The sequence below is a fragment of the Salvelinus sp. IW2-2015 genome, linkage group LG18 (assembly GCF_002910315.2).
Source record: "Salvelinus sp. IW2-2015 linkage group LG18, ASM291031v2, whole genome shotgun sequence".
In the NCBI taxonomy this organism is placed as follows: Eukaryota; Metazoa; Chordata; class Actinopteri; order Salmoniformes; family Salmonidae; genus Salvelinus; species Salvelinus sp. IW2-2015.
Window position 1 is genome coordinate 21,518,672 of NC_036858.1, and position 26,452 is coordinate 21,545,123.

Sequence of the window (26,452 nt, forward strand, 5' to 3'; positions counted from 1 at the left end):
CATCTTACGAAGCCACTCCTTTCGTGCGCGGTGTGTTTGGATCATTGTCATGCTGAAAGACCCAGCCACGTTTCATCTTCAATGCCCTTGCTGATGGAAGGAGGTTTCACTCAAAATTTCACGATACATGGCCCCATTCATTCTGTCCTTTACACGGATCAGTCGTCCTGGTCCCTTTGCAGAAAAACAGCCCCAAAGCATGATGTTTCCACCCCCATGCTTCACAGTAGGTATGGTGTTCTTTGGATGCAACTCAGCATTTTTTGTCCTCCAAACACGACGAGTTGAGTTTTTACCAAAAAGTTCTATTTTGGTTTCATCTGAACCATATGACTTCTCCCAATCTTCTTCTGGATCATTAAAATGCTCTCTAGCAAACTTCAGACGGCCTGGACATGTATGGCTTAAGCAGGGGACACGTCTGGCATGCAGGATTTGAGTCCCTGCGGCGTAGTGTGTTACTGATGGTAGGCTTTGTACTTGGGTCCAGCTCTCTGCAGGTCATTCACTAGTCCCCCCGTTGGTTCTGGGATTTTTGCTCACCTTTTGTGATCATTTTTGACCCTACGGGTGAGATCTTGCGTGGAGCCCAGATCGAGGGAGATTATCAGTGGTCTTGTATTCTTCCATGTCCTAATAATTGCCTCCACCGTTATTTCTTCAAACCAAGCTGTTACCTATTGCAGATCAGTCTTCCCAGCCTGTTGCAGGTCTACAATTTTGTTTGGTGTCCTTTGACAGCTCTTGTTCTTGGCCATAGTGGAGTTTGGAGTGTTGACTGTTTGAGGTTGTGACAGGTGTCTTTATACTGATAACAGTTCAAACAGGTGCCATTAATACAGTAACGAGTGGGGAGACAGAGACCTCTTAAATAAGAGTTACAGGTCTGTGAGAGCCAGAAATCTTGCTTGTTTGTAGGTGACCAAATACTTATTTTCACACTAATTTGCAAATAAATTCATTAAAAATCCTACAATGTGTTTTCTGGAATTTTTTTTCTCATTTTGTCTGTCATAGTTGAAGTTACCTATGATGAAAATTCAGGCCTCTCTCATCTTTTTAAGTGGGAGAACTTGCACAATTGTGGCTGACTAAATACTTTTTTGCCCACTGTATATCTCACTAGGTTGGGATTTTTTAGTCTCCAACATCCACTATTTCTAATGTTCATAATATTTGTGATTTCCTTAAGGGCACAGTGATGATAGTTGTAAGATGATTTCCTTTACGGTCCATTGAGCTACTTAACACTGTGTTATAGTCACCTTACCATAATGATTTGATCATTTGTTGCTCTAGGGTTCAATAAATTGGTATAAATATTTCGAAGAAGTATAGTCATCCTGATTTGGACCATATGATTAATGAGCCACATTTCTTTTTCTTCCACTTCATATTCAAAAAAGATCCAACTTCCTTGCAAATCATTCCTAACCATTTGACATCAGATCGACATTTTTGTTAATTCATTCATCACACCTAATTATTCACCACCCCTTCCTTTTCCACACAACTTCATCTAAGAATGTAGAGTGAGTTTCTTGTAAACCAGTATATGTTATATTCCTTTTCTTTTAGCCACATAAAGACGATCTTCTTTTTTAATAATCTGCTAAACTTATAACTGATTAATACTTATTTCACCCTTACCATGACTAGATACTATTCTCAGTCTAAATTGACATAATTAGTGCTTGTAAAGTTACTGCCATCAGAGGTATTATGACGGTCAAAACTAGAGCTTTCAAATGTCTGTATTTAGAATTCAAGAAATAGGTTCTAAGCATATATTTATTTCCCTTGCCTGTTTGCCGTGAGCCAATACCACAGAATGGTTAGAAAATTGAGAAATTATTATTATTTTGCAGTAAATCTGAGTAAGTTGATATGGTATGATATTGGATGGATTTAGTAGGAGTGTGTACAATGTCTGTATCTCGTGTAAGACTATAATGTGTGATGTCAATAAATAATAAACCCGGCAATTGCCTGCTTGAGTGTCTGTGTCACGTTCTGACCATAGTTCTTGTTTGTTTTGCTTGTTTAGTGTTGGCAGGACGTGAGCTGGGTGGGCATTCTATGTTGTGTTCTAGTTTGTCTGTTTCTTGTTTGGCCTATATGGTTCTCAATCAGAGGCAGGTGTTTTGTTGTGTCTCTGATTGGGAATCATATATAGTGGCTTGTTTTGTGTTGGGGATCGTGGGTGGTTGTTTCCTGTCTTGTGTTTTCTCTGCACACAGAGGACTGTATCGGTTTGCCACGTGTTTATTTGTTATTTGTAAGTGTTCACGTTTTCGTCTCGGCTCTATTAAATCAGTTGAACACGAGCTACGCTGCGTCTTGTCGATCCCTGCTACACCTCCTCTTCAGAACAAAGAGGAGGAAGGCTGCCGTTACAGAACCACCCACCAAACTCGGACCAAGCAGCGTAGTAACGGGCAGCAGCGACAGCAGCGCGGCCCAGTACACAGGACTCCTCGACATTGGAGGAAATTATGGCACGGAAAGGACGTAAAGGCTGGCTAAGGTTGGCGAATATCGCCGCTCTCGTGAGAAGCTGGAGGCAAGCTAAAGCCGAGAGAGCGGTGGTATGAGGAGGCAGCACGGAAGCGTGGCTGGAAGCCCGAGAAGAAAGCCCAAAAATGTCTTTGGGGGGGATAAAGGGGTGTTGTGCGAAGTCAGGTAGGAGAACTGCACCAACTTCCCGCGGCTTACCGTGGAAAGCGAGAATACGAGCAGACACCTTTTATGCGGAAGAGCGACGGATGCTCCTGTACGTGTGCATAGCCCGGTGCGGTACATCCCAGCTCCACGTATCGGCCGGGCTAGATTGAGCATTGAGCAGGTGTCATGAAGCCGGCTCAACAATCTGGTCTCCAGTGCGTCTCCTCGGGCCGGTGTACATGGCACCAGCCTTACGCATGTGTCCCCGTTCGCACAGCACAGCCCAGTGCGGGCTATTCCACCTCGCCGCAGCGCTGGCTACGGGGAGATTAACACCAGTAAGGTTGGGCAGGCTCGTTGCTGAGAGCTCCTGTACGCCTTCACGGTACGGTATATCCGGCGCCACCTCCTCGCGTCCAGCCCAGTAACACCAGTGCCTACACCACGCACCAGGCTTCCTGTGCGTCTCCAGAACTCTGTTCCTCCTCCACACACTCTCCTGTGGTGCGTGTCTCCACCCGTTACACCAGTTCAGCACACGCACCAAGCTCCTGGCGTCTCCAGAGCTCTGTAGCACTGTTCTCTTTCCCGCACTCGCCCCTGAGGTGCGTGCCCTGCCGGTACACGTCCGGTACCACGCCACCACGTTATGCGCCTCGAAGTCCAGTGTGCCCTGTTCCTGCTCCCCGCACTAGCCTGAGGTGCGTGTCTACAAATCGTACCACCAGTTCCGGCACCACGCACCAGGCCCTACTGTGCACCTCAGCAGGTCAGAGTCGCCCGTCTGCCCAGACCATCTGAGCTGCCGTCTCCCAGCGCCATTGACGGCCTGCCATGACAAGCGCCATCTGAGCTGCCTGCCTGCCCAGCGCCATCTTGAGCTGCCTGCCTGCTCAGCGCCATCTGAGCTGCTACCTGCTCAGCGCCATTGAGCTGCCTACTGCCAGCGCCATCTGAGCTAGCCTTTCTGCCAGCCATCTGAGCTGCCTGCCTGCCCAGCGCCATCTGAGCTGCCTGCCTGCCAGCACCATCTGAGCCGCCTGCCTGCCCAGCGCATCTGAGCCGTCCGTCTGTCCCGAGCCGTCAGAGCCGTCCGTCAGTCAGGCCGCCAGAGCCGACCGCCAGTCAGGAGCCGCCAGACCGCGCCGCCAGTCAGGAGCGCCAGACGCCGCGCCAGTCAGGAGCGCCAGACGCCGCGTCAGAGGCCCCAGAGCGCCAGACCAGTCAGGAGCGCCAGAGCCGCCACCAGTAGGAGCTGCCAAGCGCCAGTCGTTACAGGAGGCTGCCCGCCAGTCATGAGCTGCCCTGCAGTATGGAGCTGCCTCCAGTCATGAGCTGCCCCAGTCATGAGCTCTCCTCCAGTCATGAGTGCCACTCCAGTTCATGCAGCTGCCCTCCAGTCATGAGCTGTCCTCCAGTCATGAGCTGCCTTCCTCATGAGCTGCTTCATCTGCTCCAGTCATGAAGCTGCCTCGTATGAGCTGCCCTCCAGTCATAGCTGCAGTTGAGCTGCCAGCTCAGTCATGAGGATGCCAGAGATGCCACTCAGTCCGGAGCTGCCACTCAGTCCGGAGCTGCCACTCAGTCCGGAGCTGCCACTCAGTCCGGAGCTGCCATTCAGTCGGGAGCTGCCATTCAGTCCGTAGCTACCTCTCTGTCCTGAGCTACCTCTCTGTCCTGAGCTACCTCTCTGTCCTGAGCTACCTCTCTGTCCTAAGCTACATCTCGGTTCGGAGCTGTCTCCTCAGTCTGATGGGGCACTTTGTGAGGGTTCCTAGGCCAAGGTCGGCGGCGAGGGTCGCCACTCAAAGGACGCTAAGGAGGGGGACAAAGACAAGGGTGGAGTGGTGTCCTCGTCCAGCGCCGGAGCCGCCACCGCGGACAGATGCCCACCCAGACCCTCCCCTAGAGTTTTAGGGGGTGCGTTCGGAGTCCGCACCTCAGGAGGGGGGTACTGTCACGTTCTGACCATAGTTCTTGTGTGTTTTGCTTGTTTTAGTGTTGGCCAGGACGTGAGCTGGYTYGGCATTCTATGTTGTSWGTCTAGTTTGTCRGTTTCTATGTTTGGCCTAATATGGTTCTCAATCAGAGGCAGGTGTTTTGTGTTGTCTCTGATTGGGAATCATATATAGGTGGCTTGTTTTGTGTTGGGGATTGTGGGTGGTTGTTTCCTGTCTTTGTGTTTTCTCTGCACCAGCTAGGACTGTATCGGTTTGCCACGTTTGTTATTTAGTTATTTGTAAGTGTTCACGTTTTCGTCTCGTCTATTAAATCAGGTTGAACACGAGCTACGCTGCGTCTTGGTCTTCAGACGAAGAGGAGGAAGGCTGCCGTTACACTATGTGTGTAACATGTAGTGCGTATAGCCTTAATATTCATGATGATAATTGTAGTTCATATCATATCACCATCATAGTTGCATCATAATTACCTTAAACATCATTGAAAAACACATTCCAGCATTTCTATAGCAATTGACGTTTCACATGATCATGAAAGAGACCTTCCATTACTATAGAGACGGCTTCACTACAATACAAATGTATCCCGTACAATATGTTATTATTCCCCAATGTCCCTATTCTGATATCTTCCCCTTGCGTGTTGTAAACATATATAAACATGTAGACAAAGACATAGAAAAGATAGACAAACAAGCAACATTATCAATTATAGAACAGTTCTCGACAATAGAGAGAAAGTTGAGAGGAAGAGAATAGAAAAGAGAGAAAGAGAGAGCCAGAGAAGAGAGCGAGATCAAGCTTGTATGTGTACGTGTATGTATTAGTCTGTATGTGTAAGTAAACATGTAATTGAGTACGTGTGTGTTCATATCCACTTCATAGTGTTTAGATATTTTTACAGTTCCCATACTTTATTTTTTTCGTAACCTGAAGTCCCTGTAGAATTTAGTACAGCCATGGATTTATGGAGCTGTCTCTGAATAGCTGTCTATTCAGAGACAGCTGTCCATCTGTAAAGAGTTTGTCCACAATGAGAAAGGCACGCTTACCCCTCTCCCTCTATTGCCTCTGTACAGGATACAGTCTCTTGCGACGTTTGTTTATCTCCCATGGAAATTGGTCAATGAGCCTGAATTTGGTCCCTTTAAGCTCCCTTCGCCTGCTTTTGATCAGCTCCTTTTGTTGGTAGTGTTCAAATTTTGCGATGATCAGTCGGGGACCCTTGGTCTTGTCGCTCCAAGTCTGTGTACATGGTGGAAAGCCACCTTGTTTACAGTCTCTAGAGGAAGTTTCAAGGCAGATGAATTATCTGATCGCGTTCCCTGGCTTATTCCCAGAAAATATTATATTTTCACGCATGCTACGACTTTGTATGTCTAGCAGCGACTCCTTCATCACCCTGTTTTAGTAGACAATCCATTTTAGAATCGTGGATTTTTACCTTGGCTGTGAGTGCCTTGTTCTCTCCTTGGAGCGTGAGAATTTCACTCTGGCTAAACTCCAAACTCCCCCTCAGCCCTGCTACCTCCTCACACAACTTTTCCAGTGTTGCATGGATTCCAGCCAGAGCACTACGCTCTACTTCAACGGTAAGTAAGTCGTCCGTGTCTGTAGATGAATCTGTCTTTTTTTTGTCGGGTTAGAGTTCTTTTGTGAGGTAGTCGGATCTTTCCATGATGGAGTATGTTTTTCCTCCATAGCGCAAAGCTGTTGGTACTCGTCAATTTCCCTCAGGATCTCCTTAGTATCCAGGTTCGCTCTTTACTGCAACCAGTTGTTTTTCAAACGTTTTTAACGCATCTTTCCCACGACGACGATCGGTGTCTGTAGTACAGCCACCTAGCACTGTTGTTGGCAACCAAGAGGCTGTGATTTCAAATCCAGGCTGAGGTTGAGTCCCAAGTGTGTTCACAGTAAATCCTTTTACTGTAATACATATCCTATAAAATTACAATAACTTACTGTGTCCTGAGTTACTACGTACATATTGGCACCCTAAATAATATTGGCACTTTTTCTAAATAATTCCATAATTCTTCTAAAATAAGTAAAACAATACAAAATAATTTTGATCACAACTTATAATTTGATTTTCAACATTGCAGAACCAATTTTATTTCTGTAAACGTAAGGTTTTAATTTTAATTGAGATAATAAAGACAAATGGTATGGACAAAATTATTGGTAGTTGGCTGCATAGCCTTTGGCTAAGATAACTGTCAACAAAATCTTCTTGTAGCGATCTATAAGATTGGTTCACATTTCTACTAGCAATATGCTGATTTCATGAAGTCTTGCACACATTCAAGGACCCACTACCAGAGACAGCAAAACGACCCCACATCATTATTGAACTTCCCCATGTTTGATTGTAGGGAGGGTGTTCTTTTTCTTTGAATGGTTAATTTTGTCATTGGTAAAGATAAGAAGACCCCATTGCTGAATGAGACACAATAAAGCCTGATTGAACTCTAAAAAATAATAAACAAGCCTAAATCTATGGGGAAATGTTCTGTGGACCAATGAAACAAAATTAGAGCTCTTTGGCAATACAGATTAGCGTTGTGGTTACTGACGACCAATGAAGCATTCAATGAAAAGTACAATCAAACATAGGGGAGGATTGATAATGCTGTGGGGTTGCTTTGCTGTGTCTGGTACTGGGGGCCTTGAACGTGTGTAAGGCATCATGAAATCAACAGATTATTAGGTGTTTTGGAGTCCAATGTTCAACCCAGTGTCCAAAAACTCTGTCTCCATTAAAGGTTGTGGATCTGCTCTGGAGTGGCCTGCGAAGAGTCAAAATCTGAATCACATCCAAAACTTATGGCGAGATCTGAAAACAGTTGGTGGAGGGTAACCCTTAAACATTGAAGAATTAGAGCAGTTTGATGCTAGAAAATGGGTCAAATTGCCAGAAGAACGTTGCAGTAAGCTCATTGATGGCTATAAGAAGCGTTTGTTTTTAGTTATCTTGGCCAAAGGCTGTGCAACTAAGTACTAGCTCCGGGGTGCCAATAATTTTGTCAATGCCATTCGTGTTTATTTTCTAAATAAAAATGTGTGATAATAAATCATATTTATTGACCTTCTGAACCTCTCTGTGGATATTTTGGGCAGGATGAACCTGTTACTGAAACTCCTACTGTGTTGCATTAGAGTGCTGTGGAGTGGGTGTGCGTCATTGTCCATGATCATGTGTGTTTTAGCTTGTAGACTTCTATGAACATGCCATGCATTGACTCTAGACTGCATCTGACTGTAGCACTTTCTTTCTTTATGATTTTGTCCCCAAAAATAATGTCATTTTCCCCCCTCTTTTTTTTTTAAATAGGGAACTATTTAAGAAAAGTGCAAGGGTGCCAATATATTTGGCCACACCTGTATATACTGTATATGTCAATAAAAACACAAACAACAACAAAAACTCAAATGTGACAGACTGTTTAAGAGAGGAGGTGCCACAACTGGCAATTACAGAAGTCTCATAGTTTTACGACATCCTGGTCATGTTTGCACCGACAGACTCCGAAGACACCGATTGCAATCCTGCCTTCTCATGTCACATTCCTCTTAAGTCCCGTTCCCCCCAGCCAAGTTTGCAAGGGTGGTCAAAATGATCAAATTTTCCTGCCCCGGAGGAGAACAAGCTGTAACAGGTCCCTACGGGAAGGGAGAGAAGAGTGAGTGGGCTTATCAGCAATGAGAGCTCTGAAAAAAATCCCCAAATGGAACCCTATTCTCTAGTGCACTACCCTATTCACTGTGCATGATATAAGTAGGGAATAGGTTGCAATTTGAGACACAACCTAAGTCACATCCAATCGCCTTAATAATGCACCGTAAGGACGGAGGCTGACAAACATAAGAACTTTAGTCACTGGATAAACACTATTATCTGCTGTTATTCTCTGTGTTCATGAGGCTTTGGGGCATCGCACTGGGCCTTGCGTGCATCAAGGATCCCAGTACAGGCGCCCTTGTGAGATAATGGTTCTAATTTTGATAGAGGAAAAAATAGAGAATTGAGGCGAAATTCTTTAGGAATCCATTAATGTAATCTTGTCTGGGATTAATTCCTGGCCTCTGTAGATAGTCGTGGGAGAGCCGCCATGGAGTGTAATCAGAAAGTGTTGACTTAATCTGCAGTTTAATTAAAGGGACTCTGCCTGGGCTGGTAGGGCCACATATCATGGGGGAAGGACTATTGCGGCTGCTTCTGCTGAGTGTATATCGTGTTATCTTAGGCTATCGTATATGTGGGCTTGTGTGCGTACGTGTATTCATTATGTTTGTATATGTCCACAAACTGTATTGGGTCCTAATATCGACTTTCCAATTTCCTATTTTCCTCAAATCATGTCCTTATTTGGCCTTTGTTTTCTTTCACTGCAGTGCTGCAAAACTCATGGGTCCTCCCCTCCTGAAGGGGACAGCAGTCTGCCAGCTGGCGCACCCACAGCAGCTCCACCTATTCTCAACAGAGCACTCTCCAAAGGGAAACGCTTCAGGTACTTGAACAGTAGAAATTCTTCTCTCGTTCTTCCCTCACCTCTAGTTTAAATGGGCCGCTCCAGTTACAGAAGTGGATGCAGCCAGGTAAGACATTTAATCAACCCCAAAATGGCAAATATATGTTATTGAAAAAAATAAACAGTGCTTAAAGGAATGTAAAAAAGATTTAAGGTAATTGTAATTGGTAATAAACATGTTAATATGCATTTAGGCTCCGTTGCAAGGCACAAAGGCCTTTATCTGCATCAAAAGCAGTATGAATCAGGACATTTCCATTTTATTTACAGTTTTACGAAGTTAGCGGCTAGCATGAAAATCACACTGATGGCTTCACAACAGATGGGGAAATGTAAACTCAGCAAAAAAAGAAACGTCCTCTCACCGTCAACAGCGTTTATTTTCAGCAAACTTAACATGTGTAAATATTTGTATGAACATAACAAATTTCAACAACTGATACATAAACTAAACAAGTTCCACAGACATGTGACAGACAAAAATTGAATAATGTGTACCTGAACAAAGGGGGAGTCAAAATCAAAAGTAACAGTCAGTATCTGGTGTGGCCACCAGCTGCATTAAGTACTGCAGTGCATCTCCTCCTCATGGACTGCACCAGATTTGCCAGTTCTTCCTGTGAGATGTTACCCCACTCTTCCACCAAGGCACCTGCAAGGCACCTGGAATGGCCCTAGCCCTCACCCTCCGATCCAACAGGTCCCAGACATGCTCCATGGGATTGAGATCCGGGCTCTTCGCTGGCCATGGCAGAACACTGACATTCCTGTCTTGCAGGAAATCACCCACAGAATGAGTAGTATGGCTGGTGGCATTGTCATGCTGGAGGGTCATGTCAGGATGAGCCTGCAGGAAGGGTACCACATGAGGGAGGAGGGATGTCTTCCCTGTAACGCACAGCGTTGAGATTAAGACAACAAGCTCAGTCCGATGATGCTGTGACACACCGCCCCAGACCATGACGGACCCTCCACCTCCAAATCGATCCCGCGTCCAGAGTTCAGGCCTCGGTGTAACGGTCATTCCTTCGACGATAAACGCGAATCCGACCATCTGGTCCAGCGACGGTGGGTTTGTGCCTATAGGCAACGTTGTTGCCGGTGATGTCTGGTGAGGACCTGCCTTACAACAGGCCTACAAACCCTCAGTCCAGCCTCTCTCGGCCTATTGCGGACAGTCTGAGCACTGATGGAGGGATTGTGCGTTCCTGGTGTAACTCGGGCAGTTTTTGTTGCCATCCTGTACCTGTCCCACAGGTGTGATGTTCGGATGTACCGATCCTGTGCAGGTGTTGTTACACGTGGTCTGCCACTGCGAGGACGATCAGCTGTCCATCCTGTCTCCCTGTAGCGCTGTCTTAGGCGTCTTACAGTACGGACATTGCAATTTATTGCCCTTGCCACATCTGCAGTGCCCATGCCTCCTTGCAGCATGCCTAAGGCACTTTCACACAGATGAGCAGGGCATCTTTCTTTTGGTGTTTTTCAGAGTCAGTAGAAAGCCCTCTTTAGTGTCCTAAGTTTTCATAACTGTGACCTTAATTGCCTACCATCTGTAAACTGTTAGTGTCTTAACGACCATTCCACAGGTGCATGTTCATTAATTGTTTATGGTTCATTGAACAAGCATGGGAAACCGTTAGAATCAAGCAAAAAATATCTTCACAGTCACATCTTTAAAAATAAAGTTTATATGTACAATTTCAACATGAACAAAATCTTTATTCTGCATGACGTCTAATGAGGTGTTTACAATGAATAACCCTTTACAATGAAGATCTGTGAAGTTATTTGGATTTTTATGAATTATCTTTGAAAGACAGGGTCCTGAAAAAGGGACGTTTCTATTTTTGCTGAGGTTATATTTGTATATTCAAATAAGATTGCAATTGCAATAGATGTTGGTATATGAGGTGTTCATGTGCCATGTATTTCTTTATATAGTTTCCTGTTTCTGATATCCAAGACGGCATAACAGTCAGGCGTCTTTGTCTTCATCTTGTCGTGTCCCGTGTATATATCTTTTTTTCTTCGTATATATTTCGGATATTTTTTAAAATATTTTTTAACCTCAACTTCAACATACTCTCCTGCAACCCGCCTCACCCAATGTGGTATGGATCTGCTATTTTCTTTACATTAGAACCGGAAACCCCAAACGAAGCTAGACAGCTAACTAGCTACTAGCTAGTAGTCAGCTAGCCACTGCTAGCGGTCATCAACTAACCTTTAGCCCGGTCAACTCCTGCCAGGCTGCACAGCGCGATTCAACCCAGAGCATACCGGACTTCTTTTTCTCCAGCACATCTCCGGATTCCTACAGCAAGCTCTGAACCTTTTAACTTGGATCATCGCAGCTAACTAGCTGCTATCCGAGTGGTTACTAGTAGCTAACGTCTCTGTCCCGAAGCAAGCACCAGTTAGCCTGGAGCTAGCCTATGCTAGGCCCATCTCCCGGCTAGCTGAAGAGGTCCATCAGCCACTCCTTGGGGCTACAATACCTATTTTGCCAATTGGCCTGAACCCCTTTTACTGCTGACACGGAGCCCCGCTGATCCATCACGACTGGTCTACCGACATAATCCGCCCAAGGGGGGTTTCAACAGTCTCCTCCGTCGCGATGTCCCCTGAGTGCCCATCTGCTAGCCTGCTAGCCTCGGCCCACTAGCTGTCTAGAGCATATCGGACTGTTAGCTGAACAATTCCATAAGCCAATTTCTTGGGCTACAATAACTATTTTGCCAATTGGCCTGGACCCTTTTACTGCCTACACGGAGCCTTGCCGATCCATCACGACTGGTCTGCCGACGTAACCGCCCGAGGGGGCAACAACAGACTATTCCGTTGCGACGTCCCCCTAAGGCCCTTCTGCTAGCCTGCTAACCCCGGCCCGCTAGCTGTCTGAATCAGCGTGTCTCCAGCCTTCCCTGATACTGTCGTGGTAATTTCCTGTATTACTAAATGATGAGAGTTATAAACCACACACAAGTCAGAGTTATACTTAAACTTCATCTTTAATTCATATGAGCTTCACCATAGCCCTTTGACTCTCAGATCAATTCAGTGTCTATAAATGAATTCTCTGAGAGTCCTTACAAAATAATTCTAGTATCTTTTATAGCCAAGATACACCCCTCTCAACTCACATGACGAACCACAGATCTCAGGAACTTCACAAAGGGCCTTTTACTTGAGAGAGGAGTATCCCATAGCCAGATAGCATTAGCTATAAATGATCGTTCAGTTTGGTCTCTAAGACGAGGTTCTAATCTCGTTCTTGGTACTTCATAGTACCAAAACATTACCTCATCCAATGACATATATCAATTGTCAACTTTAGATACCCCCATCTCAAATACACCCCCTCCTGGACAAGCCCACTGAGGGGAGTGAGCCTCTAGGTCATATACTATGAAAGATCATTTCAAAATCAGAGGGGTAATACAATGGTTCAAGACACTGCCATACTCCTCCCCCCAATGGGAAAAGGAGGGAGTGACTGGCGTACAGACATTGTGGAGCCCTTCACATGGTTTAACAGATACATTCACATATGAAGACAATGTTCAATTCTGACTTCTCCCTTTCTGATATTCTGCATATTACCAGACATGTAAAAGACAAGCCTGACCTCTCCCCTCTCTGGGCCCCAAGTGACTTTTCCCTAGAGAAGAAAGGAAAAATGCAACTGCCAACAGTATAGTCCAAAAGGAGACATTCTAATGACAAGTATCTCACATAAGCATATTATGAAAGTAAATAAAACATCTTATTTATCTATGTTACCTAACTAATTCTGATTCAGCTACGACAATACTCACTGGAACCTATGATCACTCGGCTATGCATGCCTTTCCCAAATGTCAATATGCCTTGTCCATCGCTGTTTTGGTTAGTGATTATTGTCTTATTTTACTGTAGAGCCTCCAGCCCTGTTCAGTATGCCTTAGCTAGCGCTTTTGTTCCACCACACATGCGGTGACCTCACCTGGTTTAAATGGTGTCTCTAGAGACAATACCTCTCTCATCGTCACTCAATGCCTAGGTTTACCTCCACTGTATTCACATCCTACCATACCCTTGTCTGTACATTATGCCTTGAATCTATTCTTCCGTGCCCAGAAACCTGGTCCTTTTACTCTCTGTTCCGAACGCACCAGACAACCAGTTCTTATAGCCTTTAGCCATACCCTTATCCTCCTCCTCCTCGGTTCCTCTGGTGATGTAGAGGTTAATCCAGGCCCTGCAGCGCCTAGCTCCACTCCCATTCCCCAGGCGCTCTCATTTGTTGACTTCTGTAACCATAAAAGCCTTTGTTTCATGCATGTTAACATTAGAAGCCTCCTCCCTAAATTTGTTTATTCACTGCTTTAGCACACTCCGCCAACCCGGATGTCCTAGCCGTGTCTGAATCCTGGCTTAGGAAGGCCACCAAAAATCCTGAAATMTCCATCCCTAACTAACATTTTCCGACAAGATAGAACTGCCAAAGGGGGCGGAGTTGCAATCTACTGCAGAGTTCTGTCATACTATCCAGGTCTGTGCCCAAACAATTCGAGCTTCTACTTTTAAAAATCCTCCTTTCCAGAAACAAGTATCTCACTGTTGCCGCTTGCTATAGACCACCTTCTGCCCCCAGCTGTGCCCTGGACACCATATGTGAATTGATTGACCCCCATCTATCTTCAGAGCTCGTACTGTTAGGTGACCTAAACTGGGACATGCTTAACACCCTGGCCGTCCTACAATCTAAGATAGATGCCCTCAATCTCACACAAATTATCAATGAACCTACCAGGTACAACCCCAAATCCGTAAACACGGGCACCCTCATAGATCATCCTGACCAACCTGCCCTCCAAATACACCTCTGCTGTCTTAGCGATCACTGCCTCATTGCCTGAGTTCTCCGTAAAACACTTCAGCGAGCAGGCCTTTCTAATCGACCTGGCACGAGTATCCTGGAAGGATATTGACCTCATTCCGTCAGTAGAGGATGCCTGGTTATTCTTTAAAAGTGCTTTCCTCACCATCTTAAATAAGCATGCTCCATTCAAAAAATGTTGAACCAGGAACAGATATAGCCCTTGGTTCACTCCAGACCTGACTGCACTTGACCAGCACAAAACCATCCTGTGGCGTACTTCATTAGCATCAAATAGCCCCCGCGATATGCAACTTTTCAGGGAAGTTAGGAACCAATATACACAGGCAGTTAGGAAAGCAAAGGCTAGCTTTTTCAAACAGAAATTTGTATCTTGTAGCACAAACTCCAAAGAGTTCTGGGACACTGTAAAGTCCATGGAGAATAAGAGCACCTCCTCCCAGCTGCCCACTGCACTGAGGCTAGGAAACACTGTCACCACCGATAACTCCACGATAATTGAGAATTTCAATGAGAATTCTTCTACGGCTGGCCATGCTTTCCACCTGGCTACCCCTACTCCGGTCAACAGCCCTGCACCCCCCACAGGAACTTGCCCAAGCCTCCCCCACTCCTCCTTCACCCAAATCCAGATAGCTGATGTTCTGAAAGAGCTGCAAAATATGGACCCCTACAAATCAGCCGGGCTAGACAATCTGGACCCTCTCTTTCTAAAAATTATCTGCCGCAATTGTTGCAACCCTTTTTACTAGCCTGTTCAACCTCTCTTTCGTATCGTCTGAGATCACCAAAGATTGAAAAGCTGCCGCAGTCATCCCCCTCTTCAAAGGAGGAGGCACTCTAGACCAAAACTGTTACAGACCTATATCTACATCAACCTATATCAACAGATCACCGACCATTTCCAATCCCACCGTACCTTCCCTGCTATGCAGTTTGGTTTCCGAGCTGGTCATGGGTGCACCTCAGCCATGCTCAAGATCCTAAACGATATCATAACCGCCATCGATAAAATACTATACTGTGCAGCTGTATTCATCGACTTGGCCAAGGCTTTCGACTCTGTCAATCACCACATTCTTATCGGCAGACTCAACAGCCATGGCTTCTCAAATGACTGCCTCGCCTGGTTCACCAACTACTTCTCAGACAGAGTTCAGTGTGTCAAATCGGAGGGCCTGTTGTCCTGACCTCTGGCAGTCTCTATGGGGGTGCCACAGGGTTCAATTCTCGGGCCAACTCTTTTCTCTGTATACATCAATGATGTCACTTTTGCTGCTGGTGATTCTCTTATCCACCTCTACGCAGACGACACCATTCTGTATACTTCTGGCCCTTCTTTTGGACACTGTGTTAACTAATCTCCAGACGAGCTTCAATGCCATACAACTCTCCTTCCATGGTCACCAACTGCTCTTAAATGCAAGTAAAACTAAATGCATGCTCTTCAACCGATTGCTGCCCGCACCTGCCCACCCATCAAGCATCACTACTCTGGACGGTTCTGACTTAGAATATGTGGACAACTACAAATACCTAGGTGTCTGGTTAGACTGTAAACTCTCCTTCCAGACTCACTAAGCATCTCCAGTCCAAAATTAAATCTAGTATCGGCTTCCTATTTCGCAACAAAGCATCCCTCACTCATGCTTCCAAACATACCCTCGTAAAACTGACTATCCTACCGATCCTTGACTTCGGCAATGTAATTTACAAAATAGCCTACAACACTCTACTCAGCAAATTGGATGCAGTCTATCACAGTGCCATCCGTTTTGTCACCAAAGCCCCATATACTACCCACCACTGTGACCTGTATGCTCTCGTTGGCTGGCCCTCGCTTCATATTCGTCGCCAAACCCACTGGCTCCAGGTCATCTATAAGTCTTTGCTAGGTAAAGCACCGCCTTATCTCAGCTCACTGGACACCATAGCAGCACCCACCCGTAGCACATGCTCCAGCAGGGTATATTTCACTGGTCACCCCCAAAGCAAATTCCTGCCTCACTAACTTTAAGCACCAGCTGTCAGAGCAGCTTACAGATCACTGCACCTGTACATAGCCCATCTGTAAATATCCCATCCAACTTCCTCCTCCTCATACTTTTATTTATTTATTTTTGCTCCTTTGCACCCCAGTATCTCTACTTGCACATTCATCTTCTGCACATCTATGACTCCAGTGTTTAATTGCCAAATTGTAATTACTTCACCATGGCCTATTTATTGCCTTACCTCCCTAATCCTACCTCATATGCACACACTGTATATAGACTTTTCTATTGTGTTATTGACTGTACGTTTGTTTATTCCATGTGTAACTCTGTGTTGTTGTTTGTGTTGCACTGCTTTGCTTTATCTTGGCCAGGTCGCAGTTGTAAATGACAACTTGTTCTCAACTGGCCTACCTAGTTAAATAAAGGTGAAATAGTGTTTGTTTTTTTCATTGCTGAAGAGAAACTACAGTGTGGGAACTACAGTGTGGCCCTTTAAGCATCTATAACCACTGACCCAATTGTTATCCATTTGTGACCCTTTTCAATATTTTGACCAATGTTTTCTGTTTCTGTCTTACGTATACTTTATCATGGCTCGTTCCAGGAGTAGATCCCTGTCCCTCAGTCCAGTCCAAAGACACTGGGACACTCATCACATGAGGACCCCGCCCATCTCTCGAGGACCAAGGGTTGCTGGCCCCGCATATAAGCACCTGGAGGAGGTGGAGTCTACAGAGATGGAGGCAGAGTCTTTAAGAGGGTATGTAAGGGCAGCAATCAGAAAACCAGTCAGTATTTGGTGTATTTGTATTTATTATGGATCCCTATTAGCTGCTGTCAAGGCAGCTCCTCTTCTTGGGGTCCAGCAAAAATAAGGCAGTTTATACCATTTTAAAAACATGAAAATACATTCACAGATTTCACAGCACACATCTCCTTCACATAGAGTTGATCAGGCTGTTGATTTTGGCCTGTGAAATGTTGTCCCACTCCTCTTCAATGGCTGTGTGAAGTTGGTGGGAACTGGAACACGCTGTCGTACACATCAATTCAGAGCATCCCAAACATGCTCAATGGGTGACATGTCTGGTGAGTGTGCAGGCCATGGAAGAACTGGGACATTTTCAGCATCCAGGAATTGTGTACAGATCCTTGCAACATGGGGCTGTGCATTATCATGCAGAAACATGAGGTGATGGCGGCGGATGAATGTCACGACAATGGGCCTCAGGATCTTGACATGGTATCTCTGTGCATTCAAATTGCCATCGATAAAATGCAATTGTGTTCGTTGTCCGTAGCTTATGCCTACCCTAACCATAACCCCACCGCCACCATGGGCACTATGTTCACAACGTTGACATCAGCAAAACGCTCGCTCACACGACGCCATACACATGATTTGCATTTCTGAGGCGGGTTAGACGTTCTGCCCTATTCTCTAAAATGTCATTGGAGGAGGCTTATGATAGAGAAATTAACATTAAATTCTCTGGCAACAACTCTGGTGGACATTCCTGCATTCATAACGCCAATTGCACGCTCCCTAAAAACTTGAGACATCTGTGGCATTGAGTTGTGTGACAAAACTGCACATTTTAGAGTAGCTTTTAATTGTGCCCAGCACAAGGTGCACCTGTGTAATGATCATGCTGTTTACTCAGCTTCTTGATATGATACACCTGTCAGGTGGATGAATTATCTTGGAAAAGTAGAAATGCTCACTAACAGAAATGTAAACAAATTTGTGAACAAAACTTTGGAGAAATACTTTTAGAAATAATATTTAAAAAAATGTGTGTGTCTAACATTTCTGGGATTTTTTATTTCAGCTCATGAAACATGGGACCAACATTTTACATGTTGCGTTTATATTTTTGTTCAGTATAATATTCAAGAGTATAAATCATCTGTTTACCTTTAACTAACTTGAGCAAAATTTACTTAAATGACTTAATGCTGCAAAATGTAACTTTTTGGGCTACCCAACAAAATTCACATAGAAATGTGAGTTATAGATTTGTCTTTCTCATTGAAATCAAGTCTAAGGAATGGTAGATCTGTTCTATTGCTATTTCTATGAAGTTTAGTTTTTGTATCTTTTACTTTTGGTTTTGTACACAGCTGAAAATACAATATTTGTGGTTAAGGAAAATATATTTCACAGTGGTTTAGATGGTACAATAATTCTCTACACTACACTTGCTTGTTTTGTCAAACATACAGAAGTTAGGCGAAATATTAGAATTTTAGCAACCAGGCAATGCCGGAGTGATTTTTGCAAAGTGCATTTTTAACACAATTAAGGTTTAAATACTTCCAAAGTATTACCTTGGTAAATTTTTGGTAACTCAAAGATGGTCTACGAAGTGCTAGATAGACAGTAAAATAGGGAAAAGTTTAAAGTGCAACCATGCTTGTATATTTTTCCCTTTATTCTGAATATCGAGAAACCTATTCCTTGCTGTAGCGCTATTCCACATTTGTCATCATTGCCTTTCCAAACACTGCGTCGGTGGTGCAAAATATAGTCACTCCTTTGCAGCAGATATTCAGCACATGCCAAGCCATAAGCATTAACCATGACTCTGCACTATTGGCCCTATCTTCAGAATGCATTCAGTCTGGGATATTGACAACACAGCGTCTTAACAGTTAGCTCTGTGTGTGATTTAAATGCACGCCGCTATTGAAAACACATTCTAATACTGCTTACTGGCAGCGATTGAAGAAAGCATCTCAGCCATTCAATTGCAACGAGAAGTCCAAAATGAGATTGAATAGAGCAGTCAACATGAGACGAAACCCCGCTGGCACTTTCTTTGCAGAGGAGTATCCGTCAAATGTTCTCACAAGACGGTGGGCACCTGATGTAGCATTATGATGACATGATTAGGGAGCAACCCTAGAGAGTGGGTCAGTGGTGTCAAAATAATTGATTGATTATGCTTTAGAAAGAATAAGAATAGAGGAGATACTCAACTGTACTGTACAGTACTATACTGATTGTCAATTCTTGTGAGAAACCCCTTCCACACACACAGGCACATGTTAAGAGGCTTCAGTAGTTAAGTACCTTGCTCAAGGGCACAATGGCAGGAGATGGTACATGGGATCAGAGTGATGCATCAGAAGCTGAGGCTTGACACTGTCTCCATTGTGACAATATATTATTTATTGTAAATCCAAGGTTAGAAAACGTTTCGCTCAGAGACCTTCATTAGACAGATCTCTTTGAACACAAAACCCCCTTTTATGGGATCCGAGAGCAGCCAGCCCTCCGGTGGCCAGTTCACTTCCCACTTTATTGGGAACAATTTCTTCTGAAGTTCAGTGTTTCCTTTTAGAAAATCTTTGTTAAAATGTAAATTTACACATTCCTCCACACGTTACTACAGTACAATGCACCCAATTGCCAGGTAAGGGACCAATCATACTAATCATGACCAATCATGCTAATGCTGATTGAAAAACTGAGAAAGGGAGAGCAAGCTATGATACCCTGATTCAACTGCTGAAGTTAGCAAACGAGCCACTGTAGTGAGTGTGAAGGAATGACGGCAGCGTTCAAAGCGCTAAATTACATCAAACTGTAGCCTCACCAACATTGTGCACGTCCGCTATTGTGTTAAATTTGACATACCAAACGATACAGCTGATAACACCAGCAAAAAAATGCCTATAAAAGAATCATACCATGTCTATAGTCATACTCTAAAGTAAGCTATTCCTATTTAACTAAGGAGACTTTGTGCACGTCTGCTATTGTTTTGAATTCAACATAGCAAAAGATACTGCTGGTTACCATTATTATATTTTTTTCTTAGTAAATGCCAGACAAACACCAGTTAAAAAGGCCTGTAAAACAAAGCATTGCCCAATCATATCTCCATGTCACTGTCAATACTGACAACAATATTCTTATTTTACCAAGGAGGTTTAGTTAGCATAATTTGCTGGCAGCTTGGAACTTGAGTGACGATGTGACTATGTAAGATGTCTGTCATTATAGCAATCCGAAATACGTCCGAAATGACACCCCTATTCCCAATATAGTGCACTACTTTTGACCAATGCCGTATTCATGGTTGCACCTCCATAAATCGGTCGAGTAACACCATTGTTATGAGCATTTTAAAATCAAATCAACGTTTATTGGTCACATGCACAGGATACAGGGTGAAACCGGTCATGTAAAATGGTTACTTGCAAGCTCTTCTCAACAGTGCAATACACATATATATAAAAAAGTTATAAAAAGTAGTACAAGATGTAGTACAAAACGAAATATACACTGCTCAAAAAAATAAAGGGAACACTTAAACAACACAATGTAACTCCAAGTCAATCACACTTCTGTGAAATCAAAATGTCCACTTAGGAAGCAACACTGATTGACAATTTCACATGCTGTTGTGCAAATGGAATAGACAAAAGGTGGAAATTATAGGCAATTAGCAAGACACCCCCAATAAAGGAGTGGTTCTGCAGGTGGTGACCACAGACCACTTCTCAGTTCCTATTGCTTCCTGTGCTGATGTTTTGGTCACTTTTGAATGCTGGCGGTGCTTTCACTCTAGTGGTAGCATGAGACGGAGTCTACAACCCACACAAGTGGCTCAGGTAGTGCAGCCATCCCAGGATGGCACATCAATGCGAGCTGTGGCAAGAAGGTTTGCTGTGTCTGTCAGCGTAGTGTCCAGAGCATGGAGGCGCTACCAGGAGACAGGCCAGTACATCAGGAGACGTGGAGGAGGCCGTAGGAGGGCAACAACCCAGCAGCAGGACCGCTACCTCCGCCTTTGTGCAAGAGGAGCACTGCCAGAGCCTGCAAAATGACCTCCAGCAGGCCACAAATGTGCATGTGTCAGCATATGGTCTCACAAGGGGTCTGAGGATCTCATCTCGGTACCTAATGGCAGTCAGGCTACCTCTGGCGAGCACATGGAGGCTGTGCGGCACCACAAGAAAATGCCACCCCACACCATGACTGACCCACCGCCAAACCGGTCATGCTGGAGGATGTTGCAGGCAGCAGAACGTTCTCCACGGCGTCTCCAGACTCTGTCACGTCGTCACATGTGCTCATGTGCTCAGTGTGAACCTGCTTTTATCTGTGAAGAGCACAGGGCGCCAGTGGCGAATTTGCCAATCTTGGTTTCTCTGGCAGATGCCAAACGTCCTGCACGGTGTTGGGCTGTAAGCACAACCCCACCTGTGACGTCGGGCCCTCATACCACCCTCATGGAGTCTGTTTCTGACCGTTTGAGCAGACACATGCACATTTGTGGCCTGCTGGAGGTCATTTTGCAGGCTCTGGCAGTGCTCCTCCTTGCACAAAGGCGGAGGTGCGCGTCCTGCTGCTGGGTTGTTGCCTCCTACGGCCTCCTCCACGTCTCCTGATGTACTGGCCTGTCTTCCTGGAGCGCATCCATGCTCTGGACACTACGCTGACAGACACAGCAAACTTTCTTGCCACAGCTCGCATTGATGTGCCATCCTGGATGAGCTGCACTACCTGAGCCACTTGTGTGGGTTGTAGACTCCGTCTCATGCTACCACTAGAGTGAAAGCACCGCCAGCATTCAAAGTGACCAAAACATCAGCCAGGAAGCATAGGAACTGAGAAGTGGTCTGTGGTCACCACCTGCAGAACCACTCCTTTATTGGGGGTGTCTTGCTAATTGCCTATAATTTCACCTTTTGTCTATTCCATTTGCACACAGCATGTGAAATTTATTGTCCAATCAGTGTTGCTTCCTAAGTGGACAGTTTGATTTCACAGAAGTGTGATTGACTTGGAGTTACATTGTGTTGTTTAAGTGTTCCCTTTATTTTTTTGAGCAGTGTATATACAGTTGAAGTCGGAAGTTTACATTGACTTAGGTTGGAGCCATTAAAACTAGTTTTTCAACCACTCCACAAATTTCTTGTAAACAAACTATAGTTTTAGCACATCTACTTTGTGCATGACACAAGTAATGTTTCCAACAATTGTTTACAGACAGATTATTTCACTGTATCACAATTCCAGTGGGTCAGAAGTTTACATACATTAAGTTGACTGTGCCTTTAAACAACTTGGAAAAATCCAGAAAATTATGTCATGGCTTTAGAAGCTCCTGATAGGCTAATTGACATAATTTGAGTCAATTGGAGGTGTACCTGTGGATGCATTTCAAGGCCCACCTTCAGACGAAAGTTGAGTGGTGCCCAATCATTCTTAACAAGGGTTAATTATTGTTTTGTCTAAATTAGCAAATGTTATACCACATCTAAAGTCAATCTGACAACATCTCAATGATGACCAAAGGTTTTTCAGCAAATGATTTGCCTCCAATTGAAAATGCATTGAGTACAACGTTCAGTCTAGGAGTCAGTCTTCAAAATAATGTTCAAAACAATATTGTGCTGAAACGTGCATCCCATGAGTAGACCCTGGCCAAAAGTAGTGCACTTCAAAATGAATAGGGTGTCATTTGGGATGTGCCCATAGCTCTCCCAGAGCATATTTTGCACTTAAAAGTCCCTGGCAGTATTCTTATTAACATGCCAACCTGATTGAGTATCACAGTGACTTGTAAGATACACACTGCTGTCAAACTCTTTATATATGACCTATTTCCATAATTAACATTCTTAAACAGTGCAGCATGCAGGCAGTTCAGCATATTATTTCAAGGGCTGTGAGAAGATCTCCTCCTATAGCACTGCACAAACACACGCAAACACATACAGTATGCAGACTAGTATGCGTGCATACGCACACTATGCACACACACATTCAGTGTGCAGACTTTTCACGCATTACACACACACACAAAGTATGCACGTGCACATGTAGAGTATGCACATTCCGTCACGTGTGCGCACACACACATACACACAGTATGCATTCACAAACAAACAAATACACACAGATGCAGAGAGAGAGAGAGAGAGAGAGAGAGAGAGAGAGAGAGAGAGAGAGAGAACTAACTAGAATAATTTTTTTAAAGCCGCAGAGGAGGAATCTGTAGCCATAGGCAATTATTGGTAACATGAGGCTTGCAAATGCTCGGGGAACGAGTGGTATAAGAGTTTTTTTTTTTCACCGACATGCAAAGATTGTGACAGTTATATTTGACTAGTTGAACAAATTAACTATTGATAACCCGTTTACAGATCCATCAGCAAAGCAAGGCCAATGGAAGTACGATTGACCTATTTCTATACTTAACAGCCATACAACACTAACATCCCCACCCCCCTTGTTGCCATGGAGACACCCTCTCTCCTGGAATGAGGAATGAGCAGTAAAAGATGGAGAGTGAGAGGGAGCGAGAGAGAACACAGAGACAGAGTTAGGGAGTGAGAAAAAGAGTGAGAGAGTGAGGGAGACAGAGAGAGAGGGGGAGGAAGGGAGAGAGAGAAAGACCAAAGAGAGAGAGAGAAAACAAGAGCGGGAAAATGGGCATGAGAAGTCACCTGTGTTTTCAATTTTGACAGTAAATCCCCATAGAGCATTGCCAGTTTCATTAAACACTGTCAGAAACACATATTTACCATTCACAGATGAAGAATGGATTGAAACCTAATTTGTTATGACAGTTATTTTTAGACATTTTACAATGCCCAGGCTTCCACCTATAATACAGAAGAACGGGGAAAGTAATTAAAAATGTAAACTCAGTTATGGTCCAAACGGTCTCTGAAGTCAGACAATAATAATGGCTCACTCCTAAAGGCTTGTTGAGCGGGTCTTAGTAGGTTTCACTAACAACGTATGAGATTTAAGACACTTTTTAGAGTTCGAGCTCAATACAGTACCATATGTTTCTGCGTCAGTATAGTATAAGACATCTTATTCTAGTGACCTTGGACACAATAGTCTCTGGTGTATATGATTTAGGTTTGGTATGGGGTTTAAAAGACAATCTTTTTTTTCTTGTTTACTTGTAAAAGGTCCAAAAACATCCCTAACACTTAAGCATAGAGATGGGGCTGGGGAAATGTAACCACTCTCAAAATCATAGCTGGAGCTATGGATACAAGGACCCGACAGTCCACGAGAATGACATGATAGTTCAAAACTAGGATTCAAATGATAACATAAACATAATCGAGTAATATAACTTTAATTTGGGTTTTGGTAGAGTAAGACAATTGTACTAAGCTCCCAAAACATTTATAAGTTATATTCTTCGAGAATAATATTGCAGGAAATACCCCAGATTGTGCCTTTAAAGCCAGTTAGCCCGATGGCATTATTTAACATTTTACTGTCAAATAGCATCTTCAACTCTGCAACACTTTCGGTTCTTCAGGCAACGTTCCTTGATTCATATGCACTCACCCACCTAATGCTAGGCCTAATTTCAACATTTCTGCTATCTGGACATTCAGGTATTCTTTCAGGCAGGTTTTCATATAGCCGCTCAAACCCGGGTCAGGCATACCCCAGCTTTGATGCTAAAGCCTTAAATCTCTGATAAGGTTGTCACAAGAGAAAGAATTTTCAGTTAAACATTTAAGCAGCCAGAGTAGACTGTCCATGACGTAGATCATAAATAATTCCAAAAGATTATCTCTCTTGTGAAAATGAGAAATCATGCAATAAAGGTCTGGTAACAAAAGGTCATAATCTCCACCCATTTTTTTTTCTGTTCTCTGCATCCCTGCAGGTTTGACACTGGAAGGGATGGAGGTGACGATCACCAGCACAGCGGGTTCCCGAATATGCAAACCATGTCTCGTTCCGCAGAGAAGAAGGGATGGAGGGATGTTCCCTGCACCCGTCTTGACAGAGGAATAACACCCGCTCCTCCCTCTCTCCGCACGCACTCCGTCCCTATCATCCCCTCTCTCCAGGAACACGACCGCGAGAGGGGTCACGTGGACGGGAGCAGGAAGAGGGTGTCGCATGGAGGAGGTCTTGCCGGGCCAGGTTACATGGCGCAGGCACCTGCCGGTGGCAGAAGCCACACACCCCCTAACTCCTCCTCCTCCACCTCTTTGACTGTACTAGAGTTAGAGGACAGACCCAGTCATGTGCGTCCCTACAACATCAAGACTGCACTGGTGTCAGAGACAAGCCCTATTCACACGCACCAGGGCTCCTCTGAAACTCTAGTAGGGCCAGGGGACCCGTTCCAACACTCTAGCCTTGTGGCCTCTGGGACAGCAGAATCCGGATCAGGTGTTGCCGGGTTGAACAGCACAAACACTTTTATTGCTGTGACCGTGCTGGAGTCCAAGAAAAAGAGCATGCGGTATACACCCAGACTGCTCTACAGCTTTCCCAAGAGCAGGGGTCCTCAGGCAGGTGTTCAAAGAGAGGCCCAGGGGCTTGGTAAACAAAACGTCCCCCTGGTGAATGGAGGGGCAAACAGCTTCCTGTCAACAGTGGTGGGAAAAGGTGCTGGAATTTATTGTGCCAAACCTTCTGCCAGCTGATTGGATTATTTCTCGCCAACTTGCAAGGAGAGACTCCGCCCACCTGCATCGATGACACGGGAGGGGGTAGGACCACCTGCTTAACTAATTGGCCCCTAGTTTCTGTAATAGAGCCACAGCAGCCTGGACTGCAGAGAGGAATGAATTCATACATTTAAGACACTGAAAACACACACACATGTATGTGAATAATGTGAAACAATGCAGACAGACATAAAGACCAGTGGGAGCTTGATATAAATGTGTATTTGAAAAAAATATAAATGATTTATATGCACTATTTAAACAAAGCTTCTACTTAGAAATCAAAATAGTGTGTCATCTCTATGTTGTTTCTCTATTGTAAAGAAATCAAATTATACATGTCATATATATATGTCCTATAAACATATATTTGACATGACAACGTGACAAAATAAAGACAAAGACTACAGTGTTGAAGGGTGTGTGGTTGATTGAATTTCTGAAACATATTTCAGATTAATCTTTGTTTGTGTCTCTCAAATCGGTGTGGGTATAGCCCAGTAAAATGTATAGCAAAATAACTGTATCCTATATGACACATTATGTCAACAGGTGCTGCCTATGGGATTATTCACTGTGCTGAACGAGGTCTCTCTAATACATCTTCTTCCATCGAAAGATGAATCAAGTCACACCCAGAGCATCTCATGCCAGACCACCGCGGTGTTCCTCCCCGGTAAAAGCAAGGTCCTCCATTTGATAGAGCGTCAGACGGATTTAATCATTTACTTGTTTATCTCTTCCCCAAAACAGCCTCGTTAATTAAAGTGCCGGTCTCATTATTTTTGCATCAGCTGTTTAGAAAAATTGTAGCGAGGAGAGCAGAAAAGTTTTTAACTAGCCAATCTTCAGGTGAGGACATTTCTCAAGAGGAATTAATCAGGCAAAAGATGAAAGCACCGGCGCATGTCCCTGGTCCTGTTCACAACAAAGTAGAGCAACACAGAGGGA

At 44.4% G+C, this 26,452-nt stretch overlaps 1 protein-coding gene across 1 annotated transcript in view; it reads left to right on the forward strand.

Annotated features, from left to right (window-relative positions):
• Positions 1-25,897, forward strand: part of nrg3b (neuregulin 3b) — a 412,760-nt gene extending 386,863 nt beyond the window's left edge. Inside the window, exons 7-9 of the mRNA XM_024008300.2 lie at positions 9,024-9,139; positions 16,647-16,802; positions 24,706-25,897. Coding sequence (XP_023864068.1) covers positions 9,024-9,139; positions 16,647-16,802; positions 24,706-25,477 — 1,044 coding nt within the window. The 3' untranslated portion in view covers positions 25,478-25,897. The remainder of the gene's footprint in view (positions 1-9,023; positions 9,140-16,646; positions 16,803-24,705) is intronic.
• The last annotated feature ends 555 nt before the right edge of the window (positions 25,898-26,452 follow it).